The sequence below is a fragment of the Vanessa atalanta genome, chromosome 9, assembly GCF_905147765.1.
Source record: "Vanessa atalanta chromosome 9, ilVanAtal1.2, whole genome shotgun sequence".
Taxonomy (NCBI): domain Eukaryota; kingdom Metazoa; phylum Arthropoda; class Insecta; order Lepidoptera; family Nymphalidae; genus Vanessa; species Vanessa atalanta.
In genome coordinates, this window is record NC_061879.1 from 334,972 (window position 1) to 358,245 (window position 23,274).

Consider the following 23,274-nt stretch of genomic DNA (forward strand, 5'->3'; position numbering starts at 1 on the left):
TTTTTTATAAGTGGTGTAAAATAAACATATTTTTTAATTGAAGATTTATTTTATTATCTTTATCATATCATACAAATACCATATGTTGTTGAGGGTGTCCTCTTGACCATGCCTTTGGAGCATAATAGTAAGCGAATAGAGTACAATTGTGGGAGGCAGAGGCACTGGCCTAAATTAAAAGAACATCATCAAACTCAAAGTCAAATAAATAAATTGCTTCACTCAGATAGGTCTAAATAAATCTAAATAAATCTTCTAATCTAATCTAAGTTAAGCCTGTGTGTTTGTTTAGGCTATTCCAATCAAAGCAAGAATAAAGATAAATAAATCTTAGATTTTCGAATTCCATGCGATATGCTAATATACAGATTGACTGGTGAATTACTATCAATATTTAAGGAGAATACTCGGTACATGATTTGCATTCGAATTATGTAAAAAAATAGGTACTTAGTTTTTGATCAAATGTCCATAAATTTCTATTTAAATAAATGAAGTGTGGACACATTGCTAGCCATGCCGGCACGGGCGGCGCGTGCGGCGTGCAGCCCGCAACCCCCGCCCCGTGGCTAATTAGGTCAGTAGGGCAAGCGCCACCGTAAGGTTCGTATGTCCATCTACCCGCGCGCGCGCCTAGCCATCGATCCTATGCGTATACCTAATCTGTCGTGTGTGAGTTGGACCCGTCAGTAGTAATTAGGAAGGCTTATCAATACACAAATGCAGAGTACATGGACATGCGCGTGCGAATGATAGCTTGCCGGGTGCTATCAATTTTTACTGGGAGATGTTCCCCAATCGCTGAATACCTACTGCCAACGTAATCAAACGACTACGAGACTTCGGACAGTTTCGTATTCCACCACCTGCCCAAGGAAACGTCTTGTGTATGTTTTAGAGCATGTAACAGATAGGAGTTGAAATTAAAAATCACCAGTGCTTTTGAAACTGTTAAAAGTGACCCATTCGTGTTAAATCGAGTGAAAGACGACATGCGTAAACTGTGTATCACTAAAGATGGAGCTCACTTTGAACATGTCTTAAGGTTAGTGTAGTTATGTAGATAAATAGGTAGTTTAATTTTGAAATATTTTGGTAGTTTTGCCCGTCCTAAGCCAGGATTAAAGTATGAAAGGGGATTGGGTCATACTTGCTTATCAAAGGTAGCCTGCTACCCTGTTAAAAAGCGGCGGCGTTTAGACGTAGGTAACGCGCGATAACTAAATGTAAAACTACCTACATAACTGTTTTGTGTTGACAGCACAGCTAGGGTGACGACACGACACGCGTAATCATACAACTGTTGATTAACTTTACTTAGAAGTTTATTAATATTTATGTTATATGTATTTTTTTCGGTCATATATGTTCGTCAAATATCACGTCCTTAAATATCGATAGTATTCAAACAGTCACCAAGTATATTTAGATTTGTATCATATTCTACTTAACTACTTATATCCACTTTAATTTTACCAAATCGCAAATCCATAATTAATATCATAGATCAATCAAGGTCTCAATTATATTGAGCCAAAAGTTATTATGCCTTAGTCCTTTTGTGTTTGGTACAGGCTATACGGACCACAAGAGGCACAAATACAATCCGCAATGTGATCCGCTTATTGATTTGTATGTTTGGTCTTGATAAAAAACGAACATGTTAATTCATACGTACTCCAAATATTCTTAAACTTTGAACAAGTTAGTTTTAAGAGAACAATGCAAGACTAAAAAATGAAGTAAGAAGTAAATAAGTCATTTCATTCAAAATGGTCGTCAAGTGTATATTTGTACTATTTTCTTGAAAATCTTACTGATCGAAGTTTGATTTTATCGAGCAAGATATCATTAGATAACTGATGAAAACCTGTGCTTTTATAAAAGTTATTTTATTTTACTCTTTATTTTCACGCCTTACAACGCCTGAGCGTCAACGCCGACGTCGGGTAATACTTAAAACAAATTAAGCATATAAGATGAGCAGTATCCGATTTAAGCACGCAGTATTTAGCTTATCCAGGTTTTGTAAGCCATAAAAATGTAAAAGGATTTATTTACTATTTTTGGCGGATAAATGGTAAGTGGTCACCATCGCTCATATCGTTCGCCAATACGCCACCACTTTTACTTACTTACGTGGTAGGGCTTTGTGCAAGCTCGTCAAAGTAGGTACCACCCTCTCTTCAGATATTCTACCGCCAAAAAGCAGGACTCAGTATTGTTGAGTTCCGGTTTGAAGGATGAGTAAGCCAGTGTAACTACAGGCACAATTGTAACTATTTGACGGTAGAATATATGAGCAATCGATACCTACCTAGACAGACCTATACAAAGCTCAACCACCAAGTAATATTTGCCACATATCTGATGAGTGGCTACCTTGCTGGACATAAAGCACCGAGTATATTCTTTTAACAATGAGGGAGTGAAATATAAATAAAAGGAAAATTATGCAAATATCATTTAATAATCAATTCAATATTCTCACTAAACGAAATCACCTTCTTATAAATAAAATAATTTTTCGTATTCACGACTAGGACCGTCAACGTGTTGTTGTAACTTTTTATAGAAAATAATCATATTATTCTTTTTTTCAGATCTCTTTGTTGGAAATAATTCAATTTGTACCCGACGATTTATTAAGTAGTTTGTTTGGTTAAGTTCATGTAAATCTTCAAATCTACTTATATTAATGTATATTAACATAGTGTTAATCGTCATTCGTGTAGTTCAAAACATTGCCGAGGACAAATTAAAATATTTTCAAATAATGTATTGACTATATAAGTTAAAGTTTTCGTTAAAAAAATCGTAAATAAACATAAAATCCAATGATATTCCAGCAATTTAGAAATAACTGTACTTAGAAATATTATTACGATTATATTAGTTTTATTTAAAATTATACTATAATGATATACAAATTTATTCTATCGATAGGTGAGAATTTAGTAGTCATTCTCAGATTATAAAACAAAACGTGCCCGATGGAGCGCAGGGAACATTATTTAATTAACAATTCGTTAATACATCAATAATTACAGTGACAGCACGTGACGTATTACCAAAAAGAAGCGTTTTTTGTTCTCGGTAGTGCAAAAAACGCGTCTTTTGATTTTGTTGCTTCACTATAATGTTTCGTGCGCTCCATCTGGCTTTTGTTTTTTAATCTGAGTAGTTATTATTGTTAAGAATCGAACACAGTAGTGGCAAAGCGAAGCGAAGCGTTCACGGAAACTTCAGTTGAAAGCTACAATAACACAAATCAGTTCTAGCACTGGATGTGTTCGATCCTTTATACTAGTTTCACAGAGTTACACACACAGTTAAAATTAAAAAAAAATGGAAATATCAGTCAAGTTTTAAACTCACCGCTGAACTCGATTGTAAAACAACATTTATACCTTCGTAAGGAGACATGCATCAAAATAATAGCATATCGCCGAAGGTAGAGTTCTTACTGAATGCTGCTAATATCGATTTAATTTTTAGAAGCGTAATATATTCTTTAATTGAATTTATTTGTAGCCTAAGGTTTTCCTAAGTGTCATTATCATGAGACACGTTTGGGTTGATTAACTTAGCTAAGAAACGCAAAGTAAGTACGAAATATAAAACCATTAACTTTAAGTCTTCTTTATCGATGTAATATCAAAAACAACATATAAATTTAAAACGTTATGGAATGTTAGTTTTTTATTTAATAAATCAGAATTACGATTTTAAATAATTACCTACGTGTATTGTATTTCGAAAGACGCAAAAGAGAAACATTAAGAAATTAAAATTGTTATTTTTTAATTCAAGACTTAGTATTATTCTGTAATGGCAGTGCTTGATTTAATAAATAATAAACTTGCAATGAAATCTTCATGCTTATCTGGAAAAGTTTTGTACTTAATCTATTCATCATTTAACTTAGACACTTTTAAGATATTACACGAGTAGAGTCTAGATTATGTTACAGAATTACATAAACTATTAATAATTACATAAATTATTCGGATAAATTTGTTCGCCTACAATTCGTTCCGTAACGATTAATATAATTCATACATAAAACGTCAAAAAAACTTATATAAATGTAAATGATATAAAACAACAAAACTAAAAAATTATAAAACTATAATAATAATAATAAAATAATTATAATTATAATAACATTTGTAAAAATACTTAAATAAATTTAACAGTACCATTTTTTTTGATTTTTAATGATCGTAAAAATGCTGCCACACTAAATTATTTAAAAAAAAGAAAAATTATTGCTATACAATAGTTTATTTTTATTTCTAATATCAAAGTTGTACTTTTAGGCGAACAGACCAATTATTTACAAACGATAATACAATAACAAAAAAATTAAAAAAAGAAACATTCGAGTTTTATTCGAATCAAATATTTTTAGCAACCGGCAACACTGTTCTTTCAAAAAAAAAAATATAATAGAATGTAACCTAAGTCTATATTAAATTATAAGAGTGTTATATTTAATATTCATTTAAAATATCGTTTTCTCAAATCACTCGGCAACATCTGTTCAGATGTGTTTATTAACATTACGTTCTCATTCCACATCCCCGGCGCTTATAATAATATAATTATGTACACTATGGTAACTATATTATTGATTATATATAAAACTTATTAGAGTATGATTATGATTATATACAAATGTAGAAGCTATAAATGTCTATATAATGTATTTAAAAATGTAAGTAACCTGACGCAAATACGGAATCGTTACTTGTAGATATAATATACATTTGATATAATCAGTGAGAATGAAAATTATGTAATGTTGTATATAAAAAATTAAAACTTAAAACTATATATCACTTAACTGAACGCTTATAAAAATAATTCGAATACATTCATGGAATGTTTTTTTTTTTGCAAAGAGAAAAATTAAACTGGTTTTTTATCTTACTTCTGAAAATTAAAAGTTAGGTAATATATTTTTCATATGTATAGTAATGCTAGTGAGTGTGGCACTTGATCACGAATTATATATCCAAGGCACTATTATTTATTTGTTTAAGACTTTGCATATAAAGTTTACAGACAGAAATAAATACTGATCAAAAGATTTTTATGTAATTTCACCGTTTTTCTTTTTTTCATTAATACTTCTTTTTATGTGTAACTTAAAGACGCGAAAACTAAATCAACTTTTCCTAATTATAATAAGCTGCGTCTCTACTAAAGGAACATGGGCAACTTTGTGATATCCACAAAGAGGTGCCTACTTTGTTGTAATATAATACAATTAAAAAAATACAGTAATGATAGTTATTGGTGATTTTCTGAAGAATTACAAACAGTTGCTAACAGAAATTTCCAAGTATTTCATTATAAACGCACCCTAAGGTTTATTTTTACTTTTAAAAGGTAAACTGTTGACTTAATTTTTCGTCATCACACTGTTTTAAATAAAGTGCCGCTCGGTCTGAGTCCAAACACGCGTCCAGTTTCGCGTGCCTGATGAGGAGGCCGCGCCTCCGCCACAGCTGAGCGTCATCGGACGGGTCACAAGCCGCTAGGATGGCCGTCACTCTGTCATCCGGTGACAGAGAGATGCAGAGGCTGTGGTGCCGGATGAGACCGTTTTCGAAACGCCACTCTTGGTTGCCACCGGTGTTGTGGCAGGGGTACATCCCTGAAACGTAATTATACACGTTATACATTATTAGGTGAATCATATGTCGCGAGATGATGTGAGTTTAGTCTTACTCCAAGGTTTCATCATTTTGTCAGATTTTAAAGGAAATGTGGAACTATTAGTGACATTTGATGGAAAGATGTATTTCGTTACTAACTAAAACTATTGCATTGATTTTTATACTGTACTTTTAAAGTTTTTATATTGTAGTTACAAACACAGCCAGCAACCGTCCACAGTTGGATAGAAGCAGTGCGCATAGGTTAATTGTTCCCAGTAACCAATACTTAATAAACTACGTAAATGATATCGTAATATCAAAATAATTTAATTTCAAGATAGATTTGACGTTATTATTTCATTTTATCTTTACTCACCCAAAGTGCCGTCAACAAGATGACCCATTGTATCCAAGCATCTTGGTCCCTGTCTGATGGCGTAAGACGCACCTCCTAACGCAGGAACTTGAAGTTCTGGATATACATGTTCTAGATACCAGCTGAATGGTTTGCAGTGTAACTTCTCACGAATGGCGACACGTTCTGATATACTGAAATTAAAGCAAATTAATGTTAATCATTTCAATAATTGATATATGTACAACGACAAAGATAATTTTTATTTGGCGTCTTAATATTCGCGGTTTTCTTTAATGACAAATTTTGATTGGGGATACATTTATTTTTGAACCTATTTTTGTACAGTCGTGCGGAACAATTATTAATATATATATAGCTAATATTCTATATAGCTAATATAGAATGCAGCATTGTTAAACCCATATTTTGATTATTTTTTTTTGAAGTATAGTAGACAAACAAAATAATATTAAAATAATATTGTAGGCACGAAATAAGTACTAATTTAGTTTCCATGGTAAAGGTAAATATCACTAACTATAAGCTTATAAGTTCCTGATGTAAAAATATAGCAAAACTTCAATACCGCGTTATATTATATTGCCTTTATAATTTGGATAATGAAACTGTGACTCACTCTCCATAATCAACTTGTTTGGCGAGAGGTTGTGATCGATAATACAGTTCCTTGTAGTCATCCATCCAGACTTCAGCTGCTCGTCTAGTGTTCCTAGCGAATACAGCCCCCGAGCCGCCAGGGAAAGTGTATGGGTGGCGTTTGCGGAATACGTGACCGACGCGTGAGCAAGGTACTATTTCTAGTGACCCGCCACACTGCCATACCCTGAAATAAAACATTTAGTTTTTACTTAATTAATCATGATATTTTTTCAGGATATCGGGGAAGCTGAAATTAGTAATTTGTAGCCTTCATCGAATATCTTACCCGGTGTTATTGTGTTTGATATATGTTTAATAAAGTACATCAAAGATTAGTTATTTCTAGGTTCAATAATATTTTTTTTCACCCAACTCCGATTTAACGACTGACATACGGCGTGTATCAGCTCTGCCCTCCAGCTGATTTGTAAAAACAAATAAGTAGTTTTCGTATTCTTTCATAGATGGCGTCAGTAGTGGCATTAAGTATAAATTATTCATCTATACTGATATTATAAATGCGAAAGTAACTCTGTCTGTCTGTTGCTCTCTTCGTAGAAAACCATTCCTTGGAAGGAAAGACATGAACTTTTGCCTAACACCTAAAGACCTACCACTAAAACGAGTGCAAAGCCGTGGGCGACAATATGTCACCGTATAAATCAGGTAAAATACTAAACTGTACACTTACCTAAACGAAATCTCCAAGTTCTCACCGCCCCACACATCCATTCTCATGTCGTATTTGCCGAGCTTGTTGAAATATTTTCTATCCATACTGAAGAGTCCTCCAGCTATCATCGGTGTTCTTATGACTTGCGTTGGATCACTGAGACGCGTGCTTCGTTCCGCATGTGATAGATATTCCCACTGAAGTACAAAGTAATCACCTAAGATATATCTATTCCAACTAAAATGTTAACATTAAGAAACCAGTACAAGAAATAAATTATAAAAATCAGAGTTATATATAAAAAAATAACGTTTCAAAACGTATAACTATAGACCATAACTACATATATATTATATGTGAGCTGGTTAGAATAAGTAAAAAAAAATATCATTTTATAATGGCTTCGAATTGATATTTATTTATGTAAGTTGAATTTTTGTTTGAGCTGCGATGATCGATCAAGCGTGCCATCTCAGTGTGAAACCAAAAAAAATACGTTTGCACCTTTGAGTTATTTTTTTTTATATATTACTATATTTATGCCAATGGAATTTCAAATAACGTTGTTACATGTTGAATGTTATGTATCAACTCACCATATAAATAGTAAATTATTAATAATCGCTATCATAGATTTTAAAAGTACACCCAAATCAGCAATTAGATTCGAATTTATTGAGTGGTTTCAGCGAGGCGATTCGAGAGGTAGCTCACCTTGAACACCAAGTTCCAATCGAAACCTCCCCGCAGGTCCGCCGACGCGCCGATATACTGGAAAGTGTCCATGCTGATTACGTCGATGACTGGACATACCACGCGTGTTGGGTCCTGTGAGAGAACAGTTAGAATTACTTAAGGCGTCTCTTAAGTATGGTTAAGACGGGAACGCGTATCCTAAAGGTAAAATGAAAATTAATTCTAAAACCCAGTTGTACTTGACCAGACTTTCCTAGATGCGTGAACCATATATGGCAAGTTTCATGGTTTTGAAAACAGTTATAGCTCGGACAATGTCAGCCCGACACTTGTGACACTGTATGACTCAGACACTTGTTACATACAAAGTGTATATATGAAACATTTTATCCGAACATAATTTTGATTATAATGATTTGTACAAATAAATACAATAATATATAATCGTAGCGTAGATCAGTTATGGTTTAGGAGATTAAGAAAAACATCCGAAAGGTACCGAAGATTATTTATAAAGTATAATATTAATAAAATAGTAATTGCAATATGTCGGTATAGAAATACGATATTAAAATGTCGGAAATGTCAAGTTCACTGTATTTTAGTGCATCGATGTTATTTTCGTCAATTCTTAATCGATGGGAAGCGACCGATTGAAATTTACATTAACATAGTAAGCTGTTGTATATCTTGTAAAATACAACATTTTACATACATAATAAAATATACAGCCTATCTCGAAATTATGATTAATGTAGAATAGTAATGTAGATGAAATTCTCTTAAAAAAACAAATTAAGCACATGGAAATTCAGGGGTACCTTTTGGGTTCAACGGAATTGCGGGTTCAACCGTTATAACCGCTCGGCCACCTTGACTAAATATTAATATAGAAAAACCATGGTCATCTCAGATCTCTAGATGTGCAGCTGTATAAATTAACGTGATGACGTCTTTAATGCTATTATTTTCATCAGTCGTCCAAAACATGTGTTTTAAATACAAGGTTTGTTGACAATATCACAACATATAATTCATATAAATTGCCTAACTAACATTAAGTATCAAAAAAATTAAACCAATCTCAGCTCCAATCGTTTAGTGAAAGCTGAAGGTCGTATACTATATCAATGTCATATAAAATTGTAATTTATCAATTACATCATACTAAATACAATTGTATAAATTCCATGACGAAGGTTTTCGTACGATTGTTTTATTTGGATTGTAATTACAGCTTCCCAAAATCCAGTAATTGTGGTCATTTAAACACTTACTGTGGACTTGGCTCGTAATTTTGAATTATTATAATATGTATAATTAAGCAAATCATTTTGTACTAAATAAATAAATAAGTTTTTCAAATTTTGCAATTTATCAAATTCAGGGGAATATATCATAGCGGTTTATATAGACTTGTAATAAATTGTTTCAGCTATATTGCTCTATATTAAAAGGAAAAGTATTTAAGGTACTTAATTGGTTAAGGATTAATGCTGTATTGCTCAAAATCGCTTCGAAAATAAACCATTATTTCTCGTAAAAAGTAAAGGATAAAAATGGTTATTGTGGGTTATCCCTAAGAGATAGACATATACCAGCGCGGATTTTGATTTATCTCGTAGGGTTCAGCCAGCGTTTGCAATGTAAGCGCAAAAAGTGTGTTTATTTACGACATCATTTTAGAAATCTCTAAAATTAACAGTGTTTTTTACCATATTGTGCTTGTATTATACATATAAACCTTCCTCCTGAATCAATCTATCTCTTAAAAAAACCGCATTAAAATCCGTTGTGTAATTTTAAAGATAAGCATACACAGGGACAAACAGCGGTAAGCGACTTTGTTTTACACTATGTAAAGATAGAGAAATAGATCCAATTCTATTTTTTTTTTGTTCACTAGTAGAAAGTTACGTTATTTCTGAGCTCTATAGTAAATTATATTTATATTATATAATTTTCTTTATTAATAATCTGCACCCGAGCGAAGCCGGGACGTGTCGATAGTATTTATGTTTAAGTAGTTAGGCACTTAAATTTAGAATATTGTTTTGTAAAACATCGTATAAGTCTGGCATAGATATAAGCAGGTTTTAAGTTTATAGTAAGTGGTAGTCTTCGAGCGGATTGGAACTACTGTTAGTAAATGCAATAACCGTCCAAAGTCTAATTACACTGGTTAAATGTGGGACATTAGGCAGACTTATTTCGCTTACGGCATTAGTGGCTACTAAAACATTTTTAACTACACACGTTTAAGGTTAATAATATTTTATTCGAATGGATCAGTTCGTTATAGCGCACATAAGTTAAACTCAATTATGTTTAGTATGGTTTTTGTTTGTTTGATATAAAAAATCCATTATTGTATTTCATTCGAACTTTAAGCTAAATTATTTCAGTACACACACACTGATCTTGGCATTTTAAGAAATATTAATGATTCCTCTCATCACCAATGCACCACTAACTTATGTCCCTTGGAAGATGAATATTATCGAAATGGATACAAAATGAAAGATATTGAATTCTTACACCGGGCAGGGCGTTGTTTGGTCCAGTTATTTGTATTGATATATTCCTGTGAGTGAGTGTAATTACAGGGACAACAGATATAACATCTCGGTTCTGATTTATAAGCAAGGTTTTGATTGTAAGAAGTCCTGGATTTCCTACAGTACCAATGTATTTGCAATGGCGACCGCCGCCCATCATTTGCACGTCGGCTTATCAATAATAAATTTGAAAATAATAGCAATGAGGACTTTGGGAATTGCTTAGTTCAAAGATTATCAAACAGAAATCGTGTTATGTATTGTTATATAATTCATCTAATTAAAAAAATAAACAATGTATGTAATCGCAGCGAGGTTTATCATAGGATATCATGACGTAACACGGCTTTGAAAGTAAGTATGTCTTCGCTTGACGGTAATTAAAACTTATATTGTATTTGACCTTGATTATTTGCAAAACTTTTGCCAGATACCTATTTATTCAATTCTTTATGGTTACATGTATGAGATTCTTGTTTGATTTTGTATATGGATGTAGTTATATCTGTTTGAGATCGAGAAACTTCAACATCGTCAATATTAAAATTTTACAAATATTATTATTACATATATTTTTATCATTATTATATTTTTAAAGCATTTTGTTTGAACTTGCCGCTAGTTGGTGCTTCAATACATCAACTTCGATACTGTTACTATACGATACCCTAGAGAGAAACTTATAGTTTTTGCTTGTATCCAGAATCTTTAGAATAGCAAGATTTTTTAGTTTTGTGTACTTAAACATTAATCTATATTAATGTTAAAATATATATAATAATGAGAAAGTAACTTTGTTGGTCTGTCTGTTACGCTTTTACGGTCAAAATACTGAACCCAATTTGATGAATTTTGGTATAAAGCAAGCTTGAACCTCAAGGTTAGGTTATTTTTAACCAAAGGTATTTTTTTATATCTGACCCCTAGCGAACAATCCCTAAAATGCTAGCGTAGCCACGGGCAACCACTAGTTTAATATAAGTGAATCAAATATTTTTTGGATTATCTGGGGTAGAGCCCTGGAGCTGGAACTTTAATAACGAAGCCGTGCCCACCTGTGCCGCTACCCGACTACGCCCATTCTAGTAGTACTTATCACTAGCAATGAGTAACCGACATAGACATATAACAATTCCCGTTTCTCGACCATAATATGATTCACTGACAAGGTTAATAATCTTATCACCATCTGTCATGTTTAATACGTCTTTTGTTGCGAATGTTTATGTCAAGGTCATTCCAAGTCGCGCTCGAATGTCACGGGCCCAAACCGGATTTGACACAGAGACAAAGTGCTCGGCACACTAACACACGTGCTGATGTTACGCAAGCGATACAAGACGGTATTACAGAAAGTGACGTTCCAAATTAGCCTGCACTAATTCGCTTGAGTTACGTTGGTGGAAACGGTTTTGTTATGTCATCTGTAATTAAGATATTGAATTACAAGCCTGTTTCGCAGTTTGTAATTAAGTTTTGCTACAGGAGATAATTTAATCTAAATTGCCGGTAGAGTTGTCTTCTGTGTTGTAGAATATTAAATAAGTAAAATAATAAAATTCGTAACTTTATTAAGCTATACCGTGTTCAACTTGATAACACTTAACGCGATATGTATTTAACATTAAGAAAAAGGTCAACTGGTATAATTTAAAATAATTAAGGTCAAGTAGGCAGCGAATAAAAAAATTATGACATTTCCAAATCTAATCTAAAAAGCGATTATTGTATAAATAGTTCACAATAAATTCTTGTTCTTTTGTAAGGCTTTGAAATTATTGTTCACATGTGTTATTTAATTTGAGGAAAAGATTAACTTTTGAGATTCTAGATACAATGAGCATTCCGAACCGGAGTTTAACATTGAAATTGTCACATAAAATGATTCAAAAGTGTCCGTAAGATCCTATTTGAATTAATTTTGAAAATGATTATTAAGACACTAGTGATAAAATATACATATGTATACGTACATAGGTATGTACGTTCACGAACTGCAAAGAGATTTGACAAGGCCGATGCAATTCTGCACAAACAAATTCTACGATTGTAAATCACGATCTGAAAACTGAATATCGCAATTTCATATTTAACTTGAAATATTATTAAAATTTGACATGTTAAGAAATAACAATTAAAAAGTAATAATGTGTACAAACGAAAGGGACCGTTTTGATTTTGAATATGTAGATAGGTACGTATTCTATCCTATTAAATCGTGTATGTATGGAATCTGCGAATATTCTAGAACGATGGACGCGAGGTCATATTGCTCAGAGACAATGTTAGTGTATCGTACGATTACATGAGGGTGAAGGGACGATGATCCAACTTGCGTAACGCTGTATCTTCCGTTCACTCCGCTTGAGTAACTTAGACAGTGGACTCGGTCACGAGCGAATGTTCTTGTTTTGTTGCACAATTTTATTTGTTGTTTGTTGTCTCTGTTTTTTTATTAATCTATAATAAAATCACTGAGCTCTTGATATTGTAATATTTATTAATTGATTAAAAAAAGGTAAAGACAGTTGTATGAAATATTCTAGTTATATCTGGATAATATTGAACAGGCAGAAAGTTTTAGAAGGTATGAATTGATATGAAATGTTTACATGAGATAGTTCAGTGGAGTGCACGTTCATAGGCACTCTATTTCCTAACGCCTTTGGGATAACTGTCTCTCACTCATCAGATGTTCTACCGCCAACCAGCAATATTTAGTATTGTTGTGTTGGATTGAATGGTAAGTGAGCTAGTGCATCCACAGGTACAAGGGACATCAAATCTTAGATCAGTTTTGCACCGCGTTGTAACACACATGTACTATATATAAAAAAAATGTAGTGGATCGCTGTCAACTTCATGGTTCCGACTACGGCGAGTTTCTTGACGGAAAAAATTAAAGCTTAATATTTTTGTTGACTTTTACAATCTGAAGCCGTATTATCTACACATCTACACTTAAATTAGACCAAACAGAGAATAATGCTGCCGACCGACAGTTACATAACACAGTTACTTGGACCATCGCTGAAAATGCACCGTACCTGTAACCTCCTATGTGAGGCAACTCACTTTCAAACTGAATCGGTTTTGCAACTCGGTATCTTCAAGGCGTTTCATCTTATAATGGACATTGGACGCGCAAAAAATTTAATGTCAGTGACTTCTAATAATATAATTACATAAATACTTCAAATAAAACGTTCGTGTAGAACAAGCATATATGTAAAAACTATTACTAGAAGAGACATTATTAGCTTTGTTTTTAATTATTGTTTAAAATAAAAAATAAAACTCAAGGTCACTTTAATCTTTAAACAAAAAACACACATACGAATGCACCGACAATAATGAGATATTCTTCTTAACACCTCAATCTATATTCACTTGAACAGATTCTTAAACAATATATACATATAGGTATATTTATCTTTCATATTCATACTAGAAGCGAAGACTAAATTAGATGCTTAATTAATGCATAGTCCGTCTCATTCATGAACCAATTTAGATGGTCGTTGTTTAATAACTAAATTCCTAACTAGGTCGTGACTATGTCCATGTCTACAGATGCAATATTACTGAACGTGCGGTCGAGTATAACTGCAGAGTTGTCAGTGAAACTTTCGAATATAATACACGAGTAGCGCGAAGCTGGTAAACAAAACAAAAACCAACTTCGACAATTCCTCAAATAAACCTTAATCGTAGCTGATGGTCAATTCTATAGTAAATTAGGTTTATTTAACACCTCAACAAATACACCATAAGTTCAGGTGTCAAGAAATTTATTAATATAAATAAATGTTGCTTTAATTATTTTCATTATAAGGCTCCTTTGAATTTACTAAATTTTCTTCCAAACCTTGACAACAAAGGCTCTTTTTGTGGACAATATTCTACAATTTTATCGAAATAATATTTTAAAAGTTACAAACGAGAAAAAACTTGCCTTCTTTCGTGCAACTGATCTCTAGAAATTTTGAATAAAGTCAAAATAACTAATATTACTTCAATCCAAAAAAAATAACACTACAATGCGTTTGACCCACAAACACATATGTACATATTTAACAGGAAATATTCGTAGTGTATGTTTATACCGCCAATGCCAATCGCGTCATATCAAATTTGAAGTCCCTAGTCGATCTCAACCGTTGACGCAACAAGTTACCAAAACCAAAAGCCTTAATTTAATCCACGTTTAATTAATTTAGTAAATCTGATAGTGATCAGCGTTTCAGAAACTAAAGTAACTTCTCTACATAAAATTAACATTGTAAATGATTTATTCCCTAATTTTATACCTTAGCAAACTTGAATCCCATGACGACTTACGCCAAACTTATAAAGTTCTGCATATCTAATCAAAATTAATGAAATTTTAATTATGGCTTCAGTTACTACGCCTCGGGCGTAATTGGTTAGGGGTTTATATCGTTCAAAACGTTTGGAAAAATATATTAAAAATTTAAACATGAAGATTTAGTGGAGTATAATATTATTAACCGATGTGTTTTTGTTAACTATGTTAATATATACGTATTACAGAACAATTGTGTTTTAAAAAAAAAGATCGCACTGTCAAAGCGCTTGATATTAAATTTCCCAACGAAATTGCGGCCAAGCTCGTTTTATACAAAACAATAACACTATCATAATCTAGTTTTATTACAATCATACAAAACACTAACCTGACTCAACCGCTAGCAGCCGCTACTATAACATGCAATCTCGAATACATTAGATTTATTACGCGATTAAAGTTTATTTTAAGTCTAACTGACTACACTCTGCAATACACGAAATACACAATCGCCTTTGAAATCTATACGAATCATTGTTTTGAGTTTTGAAATAAACACGAGGTTGACGGTTTTAACATTCATGAGGCTGATTTAAGTTTTAAGAATAAGTTTTTTTTTATGTAATCTACAGAATCCAGGGACCATCTCAACCACATAAAAAATTATCAAACTTGTTAGGTGTAGTTCAGCGATATATTGACGTGCAGATAAATTACGTAATATTAAATATTATTATTAAAAAAAATCCCTTTTTCGTATATTGTCTTCGCTCTTTGTCAAGAATTTTGCCACGTCATTCAATGGAATTGAAAGCTTGGATTTGGCCTTGAGTAACTTGATACAAGTACAAAATAAGTAAACATTTTAGCGTTATGTTTAAATAAGTGAAAGCTTCAAAACACAAGGATCGGTCACCTCATTACTACATAACGAATTATTTTTAAATCGCCTAACTGTAACAATCTATGTTAATTTGGTAGTTAGATCATCTTAGAAGAATTGTCTGGTTAAATAATTAAAAAAGAATTAATACGAAAAGCTATGTTATCATCATTATCATCCTCCTGCACTTATCCCAATTTTACTTGGGGTCGGCGCAGCACAAGTTGCCGAAGAAAGACCACAGTGGCGTGCATTTGGGTGACGTGACGTGACGAGTATGGGTTGATGATGATGTGATGTGCGGGGCAGCATGTCTAATGTTATGTTATATTCAATGATATATTTTCTTACATATCTACAAAAATATTTTGTTACTCAATGCATTAGTTGAAATTCGAGTAAATTTCTTCCCTTTGATCATAAACACGATACTAAAAGTTTTAATAAAATAGAATATTCACATTGCTTTTAACAGAATTGAATGAATTATTTTAATTTACATTTCAATAATTAATAAATTGTTTTCTTACAGTTCAAATAAAAGATCAACAAATAAAAATAATTTATTATATTGTATGAATTCGTTTATATATTCGATGAAACTGACACTCAAGTCCTTTTCAGACAGGCTTTGTTTCGTAGGAATTTGTAATATCAAACAAAACCAAACAATGAAATACGAAATCAAATCAAAATAACACGCAATTGTTTCGGGATTTTAATTTGAAAACAATTGTTGCATAGTTCGCAGGAGTAAAGCAATTAATTTAATTGTTAAAATAATAATTAAAGAATGCTGTTAATTAGAGACTAGAAGTCTTAGATCCTGAGATCGTCGTAGACTCAGGGTCGGAAAATTATCTTTAGCAGCTCGGAATCTGGAAGTTGGTTGTTTCTTGTGCTATACAAATTGAAAAATCTATAAACACAGAGTTACTAAATTACGAATTCCGAATCGAGTATCGAGAGATCTAGAAATAAATTCTTCGAACACGAAGACGTTCAAATATTCGTATAGAGGCAACATGTCGACAAACGTATAAAGTATGCCGTCCACATGAAGTACTGCGATATAATAATAATATTAATTTATTAGCTAAGTTGTCCAACACTTCAATCCAAAGGCGATAACCATTAGGTATGTCCCGATCAAATAATTACAGAAGGCAAATAAAATTTTAATTCTGAAATTTAAATTGTATTGGCCTTGGAATAAAAACGTGCAGACATATCAAATAAACCCAAACAAAATAAACACACAGATAAAAGGCACGGGCAACACATCTGTGGAAAATTTATATTCAAACGAAAAAAGAATGTCTGGTGACAGCTTAATAAATATTCTTATTGACCTTTTCGTCGTTCAATTGCTTTTTCAAAATAATGAGACTGTATTTTAAATTGTGCTGGCTGTCTAGCAGTCGTAAGTAGAAATATATATGTCCCACCACTGGACTAAGACATATTCCTTTAGACAAATTTAGGAGCCTACTCCATTACGCTGCTCCAATGCAAGCTGGTGATTACACGTGAGGCAGATTTCCAACCGATATATGCGGATTATCTCACGCACGAGCCGAAGAACAGATAAAAAAAAGTTTTATAGTTTTTTATAGCGCTGTATAGCGTTGTGTTAGGTGAATTGGTACCTTTGTCGAGAAGTGGTGCCATAACCAGTCCTTGACATTACCATACAGATCACGTCTCACTCGTAGAACGATGCAACGAATGAATGTCAGTAGTCCGCTATTTTTGAGGCAGGCGACGTTTTTCGATCCATATATGTTTATAAGGATACAAACTCTTGATGTAAAAAATGACGATAAAATATATTCTCATTAATGTAGAGCGATGTGATAGTTATATTACAAAATAATCAAATTCTAAAACATTGGGTAAAAAAGTTAAGCGCCTTCACGGTAATCGCACAGAGAAAATATTTATTTTGGCTCAATTTAAAAAAAAAGTTAATGATACAATAACATCAACAACATTAACAGCCTGTAAATTTCCCACTGCTGGGCTAAGGCCTCTCTTTGAGGGAAAGGTTTGGAGCATATTCCACCACGCTACTCAATACTTGTAGGTGGATACACATGTGGAAGAATTTCGTTGAAATTAAACAGATGCAGATTTCCTCACGATGTTTTCCTTCACCGCCAAGCACAAGATGAATTTACACACACAAATTAAGTACATGAATATTAGTGGTGCTTGTCTGGGTTTGAACCCGCAATCATTGGTTTAGAATGCGTGCAGTTGCGTTGAGATCTCAGCTACATGTTTATGATACGGTTCGTTTTATATCTACTACTACCATTACTTACGAGTAATTTAAAACATTCATTTATTTCAAATAAAAGTTCGATGACACCGAATTTACTTTAAAATAAATGTAATGACATTTAATTATACGTGTTTAATTTCCAATAAAAATAATTTGGAATACACAATATCGAATATAAAATAGTTAAACCCGTTTAAGCAAAGTTTGTTAGTTCTGAATCATTTATAAATATAACTTTAAGGTGAAAAATTTGAGGTTGTTGATATTGTTTGTTCCTTTTAATTGTTTTTATGACACAGATTTAATAACGTCGATAACAACGGCTTTGTGACGTACGTGCGATCGCAGGGAAGTGTGTCAGTATTTTAATACGCACATGTTACAACGCAGTCACTTGGCAGCCTTCCAAATTAAGGAAAGCGTTTAGGTATTCAACGACTAATTACTAATTACAATAAAAAAAAAAATACACGTTTTCAGAGCCGAAGGACGAACTTTGTAGTTCTTTGTTTATTAAATGCTTTAATTAACTACACCAAGTTTAGTAGATGAGTGCTAGCGGAGTACGAAGCGTGTTTATGTATGTAGAATTATGTTTATGCATTTTCGAACAGAGAATTAGAATTATTATTCAACAATACTTCGCTAGAATTCCAGCCAACATTCCGCGACGTGACGCCAAGGCTTAAACACAACTTAATTAAAATACAAACTTTAATATACTTTAATCCTTAATTATTTCTATTTCTACAGTCTCGTGACCGATTCGTTTCAGTTTATTTTTATTCTTTTTCTTTTTAAAATAAAAGTATATTTATACACTTACATTAGTATAAATTACATGTAACATGCATTCTAGTATTATTTTTAGTATTTGTTTCTGTTTTATGTTACACTAACGAGATACATGCACGCAGATTAAGTTTACATTAAAAATCGCTTCTGTTACCGAGCAGTGGCCCTAATCTTGAAGATCATTTTTATGTTGAGATCTCTAATCGCCTTTTTTGGAACAGCATCAGGCTTTCTTAAGACTGATGCAACATTGAAACAGCGTGGGATAGTTTTACTAGACCCGTGCACGCACCACAATAACTTTTCGGTAGATAGGCTTTAGTCATATGTAGACTGTAAGCAATTATCTTTTCTGATATATATTTGTAAAACCACCTGCTGAAAGTTGGTGTCGATTATAAGTATTCAGTTTTTTTGAACTTTAAGAAATATAAATTAGTCTTTTAACCAACCAGCCGTTAAGAATAGGAACTATGATACTGGCTCACTCACCCTCCAAACCGAGCAGACTAGCCGAGAAGCCTTATATATAAATGCGGTTTGACCGTAGAACTTATTCAAATTTAATATATACGAACGTAATGTCTGTAAGTAAAGCTTTTTTTAAAAAGGTTTTTTTTGCTTTTATTATTACTTACTTCTTTAGGTAATTACTCTGAGTAGTAAATTATTAGTGGACTAGCTGTGCCCGCGATTTCGTACGCATTTGAATTTAACAAAAAAGTTATTGTTGTAGCCTAAGTTACTCCTTATTACATCAGCTATCTGCCAGTGAAAGTCCCGTCGAAATCGGTCCAGCCGTTTTAGAAATTAGCCCGAATAAACAGATAGACAAAAAATTTAAAAGATGTTATTTTGGTTCATGTACCGTATATACATATGTATTTAATAAAAACGATTATTTAATATTACAAACAGACACTCCAATTTTATGATATATTTGCATAAATAGTGACTACAGATTTATCGGTGTATTCATAAAACGATTTAAGTATTATAAGTTTACTACAACAAGTTGATGTTGCGCCGGTACTTCAATAAGCAATGCGGCAGTCACAAAGCTGCCAACTTTTTAGCACAGCGTTTATCAATATGCCGAGTAAATTTTGCCGTGAAAATTTTAAAAGAATATTTAAAAAAAAATTAATTAAAAAACGAAAAACGTCCGAACGTTCGCTATTTGCTTTCGATTGTTTTTTTAATATATAATTAAATAGCAATACACTCACGGCCTTTACTTGGTAACCTTGTCAAGACGAACAGACTTAAGCCGAAACATGCCGACATGACAATGACTAATCATTGAAATATGATATTAAATTATCAGCAATGTAAAGGAATCTTCGTTCAGTCTTCCCATTACAAGTCAATCCTCATGAGAACTCAATCCCATGATGGTTTAGATCTTCTGCTCGGCGGTGGACGAAAACATCGTGAGGAAATCAGAATGTGTTAGATAATATTGTACGTTTGTAGCATCGAAGTAAGAGTCGAGAGACCTAAACCGAAGAGAAGGATAACCCGTTAATGGGAGATCACGACTCCAATTCGGAGAAGTACCACAAAAGCTTTACGTACAACACGTGTCTGATGATATTCTTCCACGTGTATGATTAAAATTTTACTTTAGTATAAGTACTTTACTCTGCAGCGGGATATTAACGTTGAATTACGGCTCTACCTAGTCTTAAATACCATTAAACCGAGGATGTAGATAGTGTCGGTACAGAAAATAGGCATTTTTTTCCTTAAATATACTCATAATCTTTAATATATACATTGGTACTAACGGCTGTAATTACATTTCCGGACTTACATTTCAAAACAGTAGGTACAGCGGTAGAAAATTTGATGAGTGACCAGACGGGCTTGCACGAAAGCCACATTGTTTTAAATAAATGTACTTATTGCAATGTTTATTGCACGGTGATATGTTGTATGTTACATAATCGTCTAATCTATAAGTGATGTTACGTGGACAATGGAGGAAGCGCCTTCATTCCGTATTGAGTTGACTAATGATTATTTTGTAGGAAGTATAGTAAAAGTAGTCTGCTTGATTTATAACAAAAAAGCAATAGAACAAGTATTGTTTGAATTATATTTCTGTTTATGAAATTCCTTGCATGTAAAATATTAGATAAAGAAGATACACGGATTTTTTGTGTAAATCATTTATCTTTATTTGGCTTGTAATTCTAAGACCAAAATCTCACTTAAGAATAACATGGAATACGTAAACTTAAAACCTAAACACCGGAAGCACTATTAAGTTTTCATGCATTTAATATTAATGATACGCGAGGACTCACTTACGTCAGATGAAATTCTGATACCTCTTATATATTAATAACACTATAATTAGTCCGAAACCCTGAATAAGCTCGCTAATTAAATCCCTTCATCATCATCATTTATAATTCCTTTAATTTGTTATATTTTTTTTTTTACAATATCACATACATTACTCTGATCCCAATCTAAGTAACTAAAACACTTGTGTTATGGAAAATCAGAAGTAACGACGGTACCAAATACACCCAGACCCAAGACAACATACAAAACGAATAAACATTTTCTACATCGACTCGGCCGGGAATCGAACCCGGGACCTGGTAGTGGCGTACCCATTAAAACCGGTGTACACACTACTCGACCACGGAGGTCGTCGAGTATATTATATTATAATATTTAACTATACATCGCATTTAAGTTCTAATATCCATTGCAAGCATCTCGCCTGCTATATTGATGCCGTAATGAGTTATTATGATGTAGGAAGTTATAGCGCAGAGTACGAAACAGGCCTGTTCTGTGAGAACAATCTCGAATCTCAACGCAGAACACGATTGTGAAATGTCAGAAAGTTATATCTGACATTAAAATAGTGTTATAAATTGTGAATTAACATTATAAATAACATTCATATAGTTTTGTGGCTCGGAGATCAGTGTAGATAATTATTTGTCTACCGTCATAAATCACAATATAAGTGTTACCGTACTCTGTAAACATCATAAGTGACAGAACAGTAAACAGTATTGCATATTTTCAACATCGTCTACTAACTGACGTTTGGCGCATTGGTAACGGCTCTAATATTATACTCGTAGAAGTCGATGGTTCAAACCCCGGTATATCACACATTTATTTTCACTATAATTTTTAAAAATAATTAATTTAAAGATGGTTAATACATGTGAGATATGTAAGGTCAACATAGGAGTTGGGCAAAAACGTATTAAGTGCAATAGTTGTAGCTGTTTGTTTCATTCGGATTGCGTTAATTTTAACAGTGATTCGAATAACGCTAGATCTACATGGAAGTGTACAACTTGTAAAACAAATTCTAAAAGAGTGCAAACAGTGAGTAATAAGGATATCAACACTTCATTGCATAGTAACAAGTCGCCTATACCACAAGCTACGTCAAGAGATCAAGCAGACATGAGAAACAAAAATTTCAATGATTTAATATTGACAGAAATAAGAAACTTTCGTGCAGAAATAAATGCGAGGCTCAATGAACAAGATAATGAATTCAAAAAGCTACAAACTTGTGTTATGGAGATGAAAAATGACTTATTTGAATTACAAACAAAAGTCTTAGAAGTCGAACATCAGGGACAAAGAATCGAAAAAATAGAACAGAAATTATCTGATTTAATGTTACAAAATGAAAACTTACAAAATGAAATAAATAAAAGGGACCAAAAAGATCGTATCAATAACTTGGAGATATGCGGTGTTACACAAACTCCTAATGAAAACCTAGCGGATACTGTATGTCTAATAGCGAAAACCACGGGAATGTCGATTCTACCCAGTGACTTAGAATGTGTATATAGGATGAAAACTAGAAAACATCAATCCCAAATGGCATCTGCATATGATGAAGAACAACCCACAACTGATTTGACGTTTGCTAATATAGCTTCAACACCAAAAGGAGAAGAGCCATCACGCATATTAGTTCGTTTTAAGAGCAAGGAAATAAAAGAAAAAGTAATCAGTTCAGTAAAAAAATGGCAAAAATCGAATAAAAGGGGGCTTCTTACAACATCGGATATAGGAATAAGCGGTGTTTCCCATAAAATTTTCTTAAGAGATAATTTGACATTCGCAAATCAGCGTCTCCTTCGTACTGTAAAGGATAAGGCTCGCGAACGAAACTTTTCTTTTGTTTGGGTTAAAGATTGCAAAATTTTAGTGCGTGAATCAACAAAGTCACCTGTTTTTCATATAAACTCCATACGCGACATTAGTCGTTTTATATTATGACTATTTTTTATAATCTATGTTTATTGCGAATATACTATAGTAGCAGAAATAAAAAAATATTGTATTCTTTTTGGTACTTTTAGAGGCAATTGCAAAATTGATATC

The 23,274-nt window shown here is 32.7% G+C and overlaps 1 protein-coding gene across 1 annotated transcript in view; it reads right to left on the bottom strand.

Annotated features, from left to right (window-relative positions):
- Positions 1 to 4,723: 4,723 nt before the first annotated feature.
- The window catches only part of LOC125066518 (polypeptide N-acetylgalactosaminyltransferase 2-like), an 81,464-nt gene continuing 62,913 nt past the window's right edge, over positions 4,724 to 23,274 (bottom strand). Inside the window, exons 6-10 of the mRNA XM_047674619.1 lie at positions 8,075 to 8,188; positions 7,379 to 7,557; positions 6,665 to 6,871; positions 6,046 to 6,218; positions 4,724 to 5,665 (exon numbers count right to left, since the gene is read on the bottom strand). Coding sequence (XP_047530575.1) covers positions 5,391 to 5,665; positions 6,046 to 6,218; positions 6,665 to 6,871; positions 7,379 to 7,557; positions 8,075 to 8,188 — 948 coding nt within the window. The 3' untranslated portion in view covers positions 4,724 to 5,390. The remainder of the gene's footprint in view (positions 5,666 to 6,045; positions 6,219 to 6,664; positions 6,872 to 7,378; positions 7,558 to 8,074; positions 8,189 to 23,274) is intronic.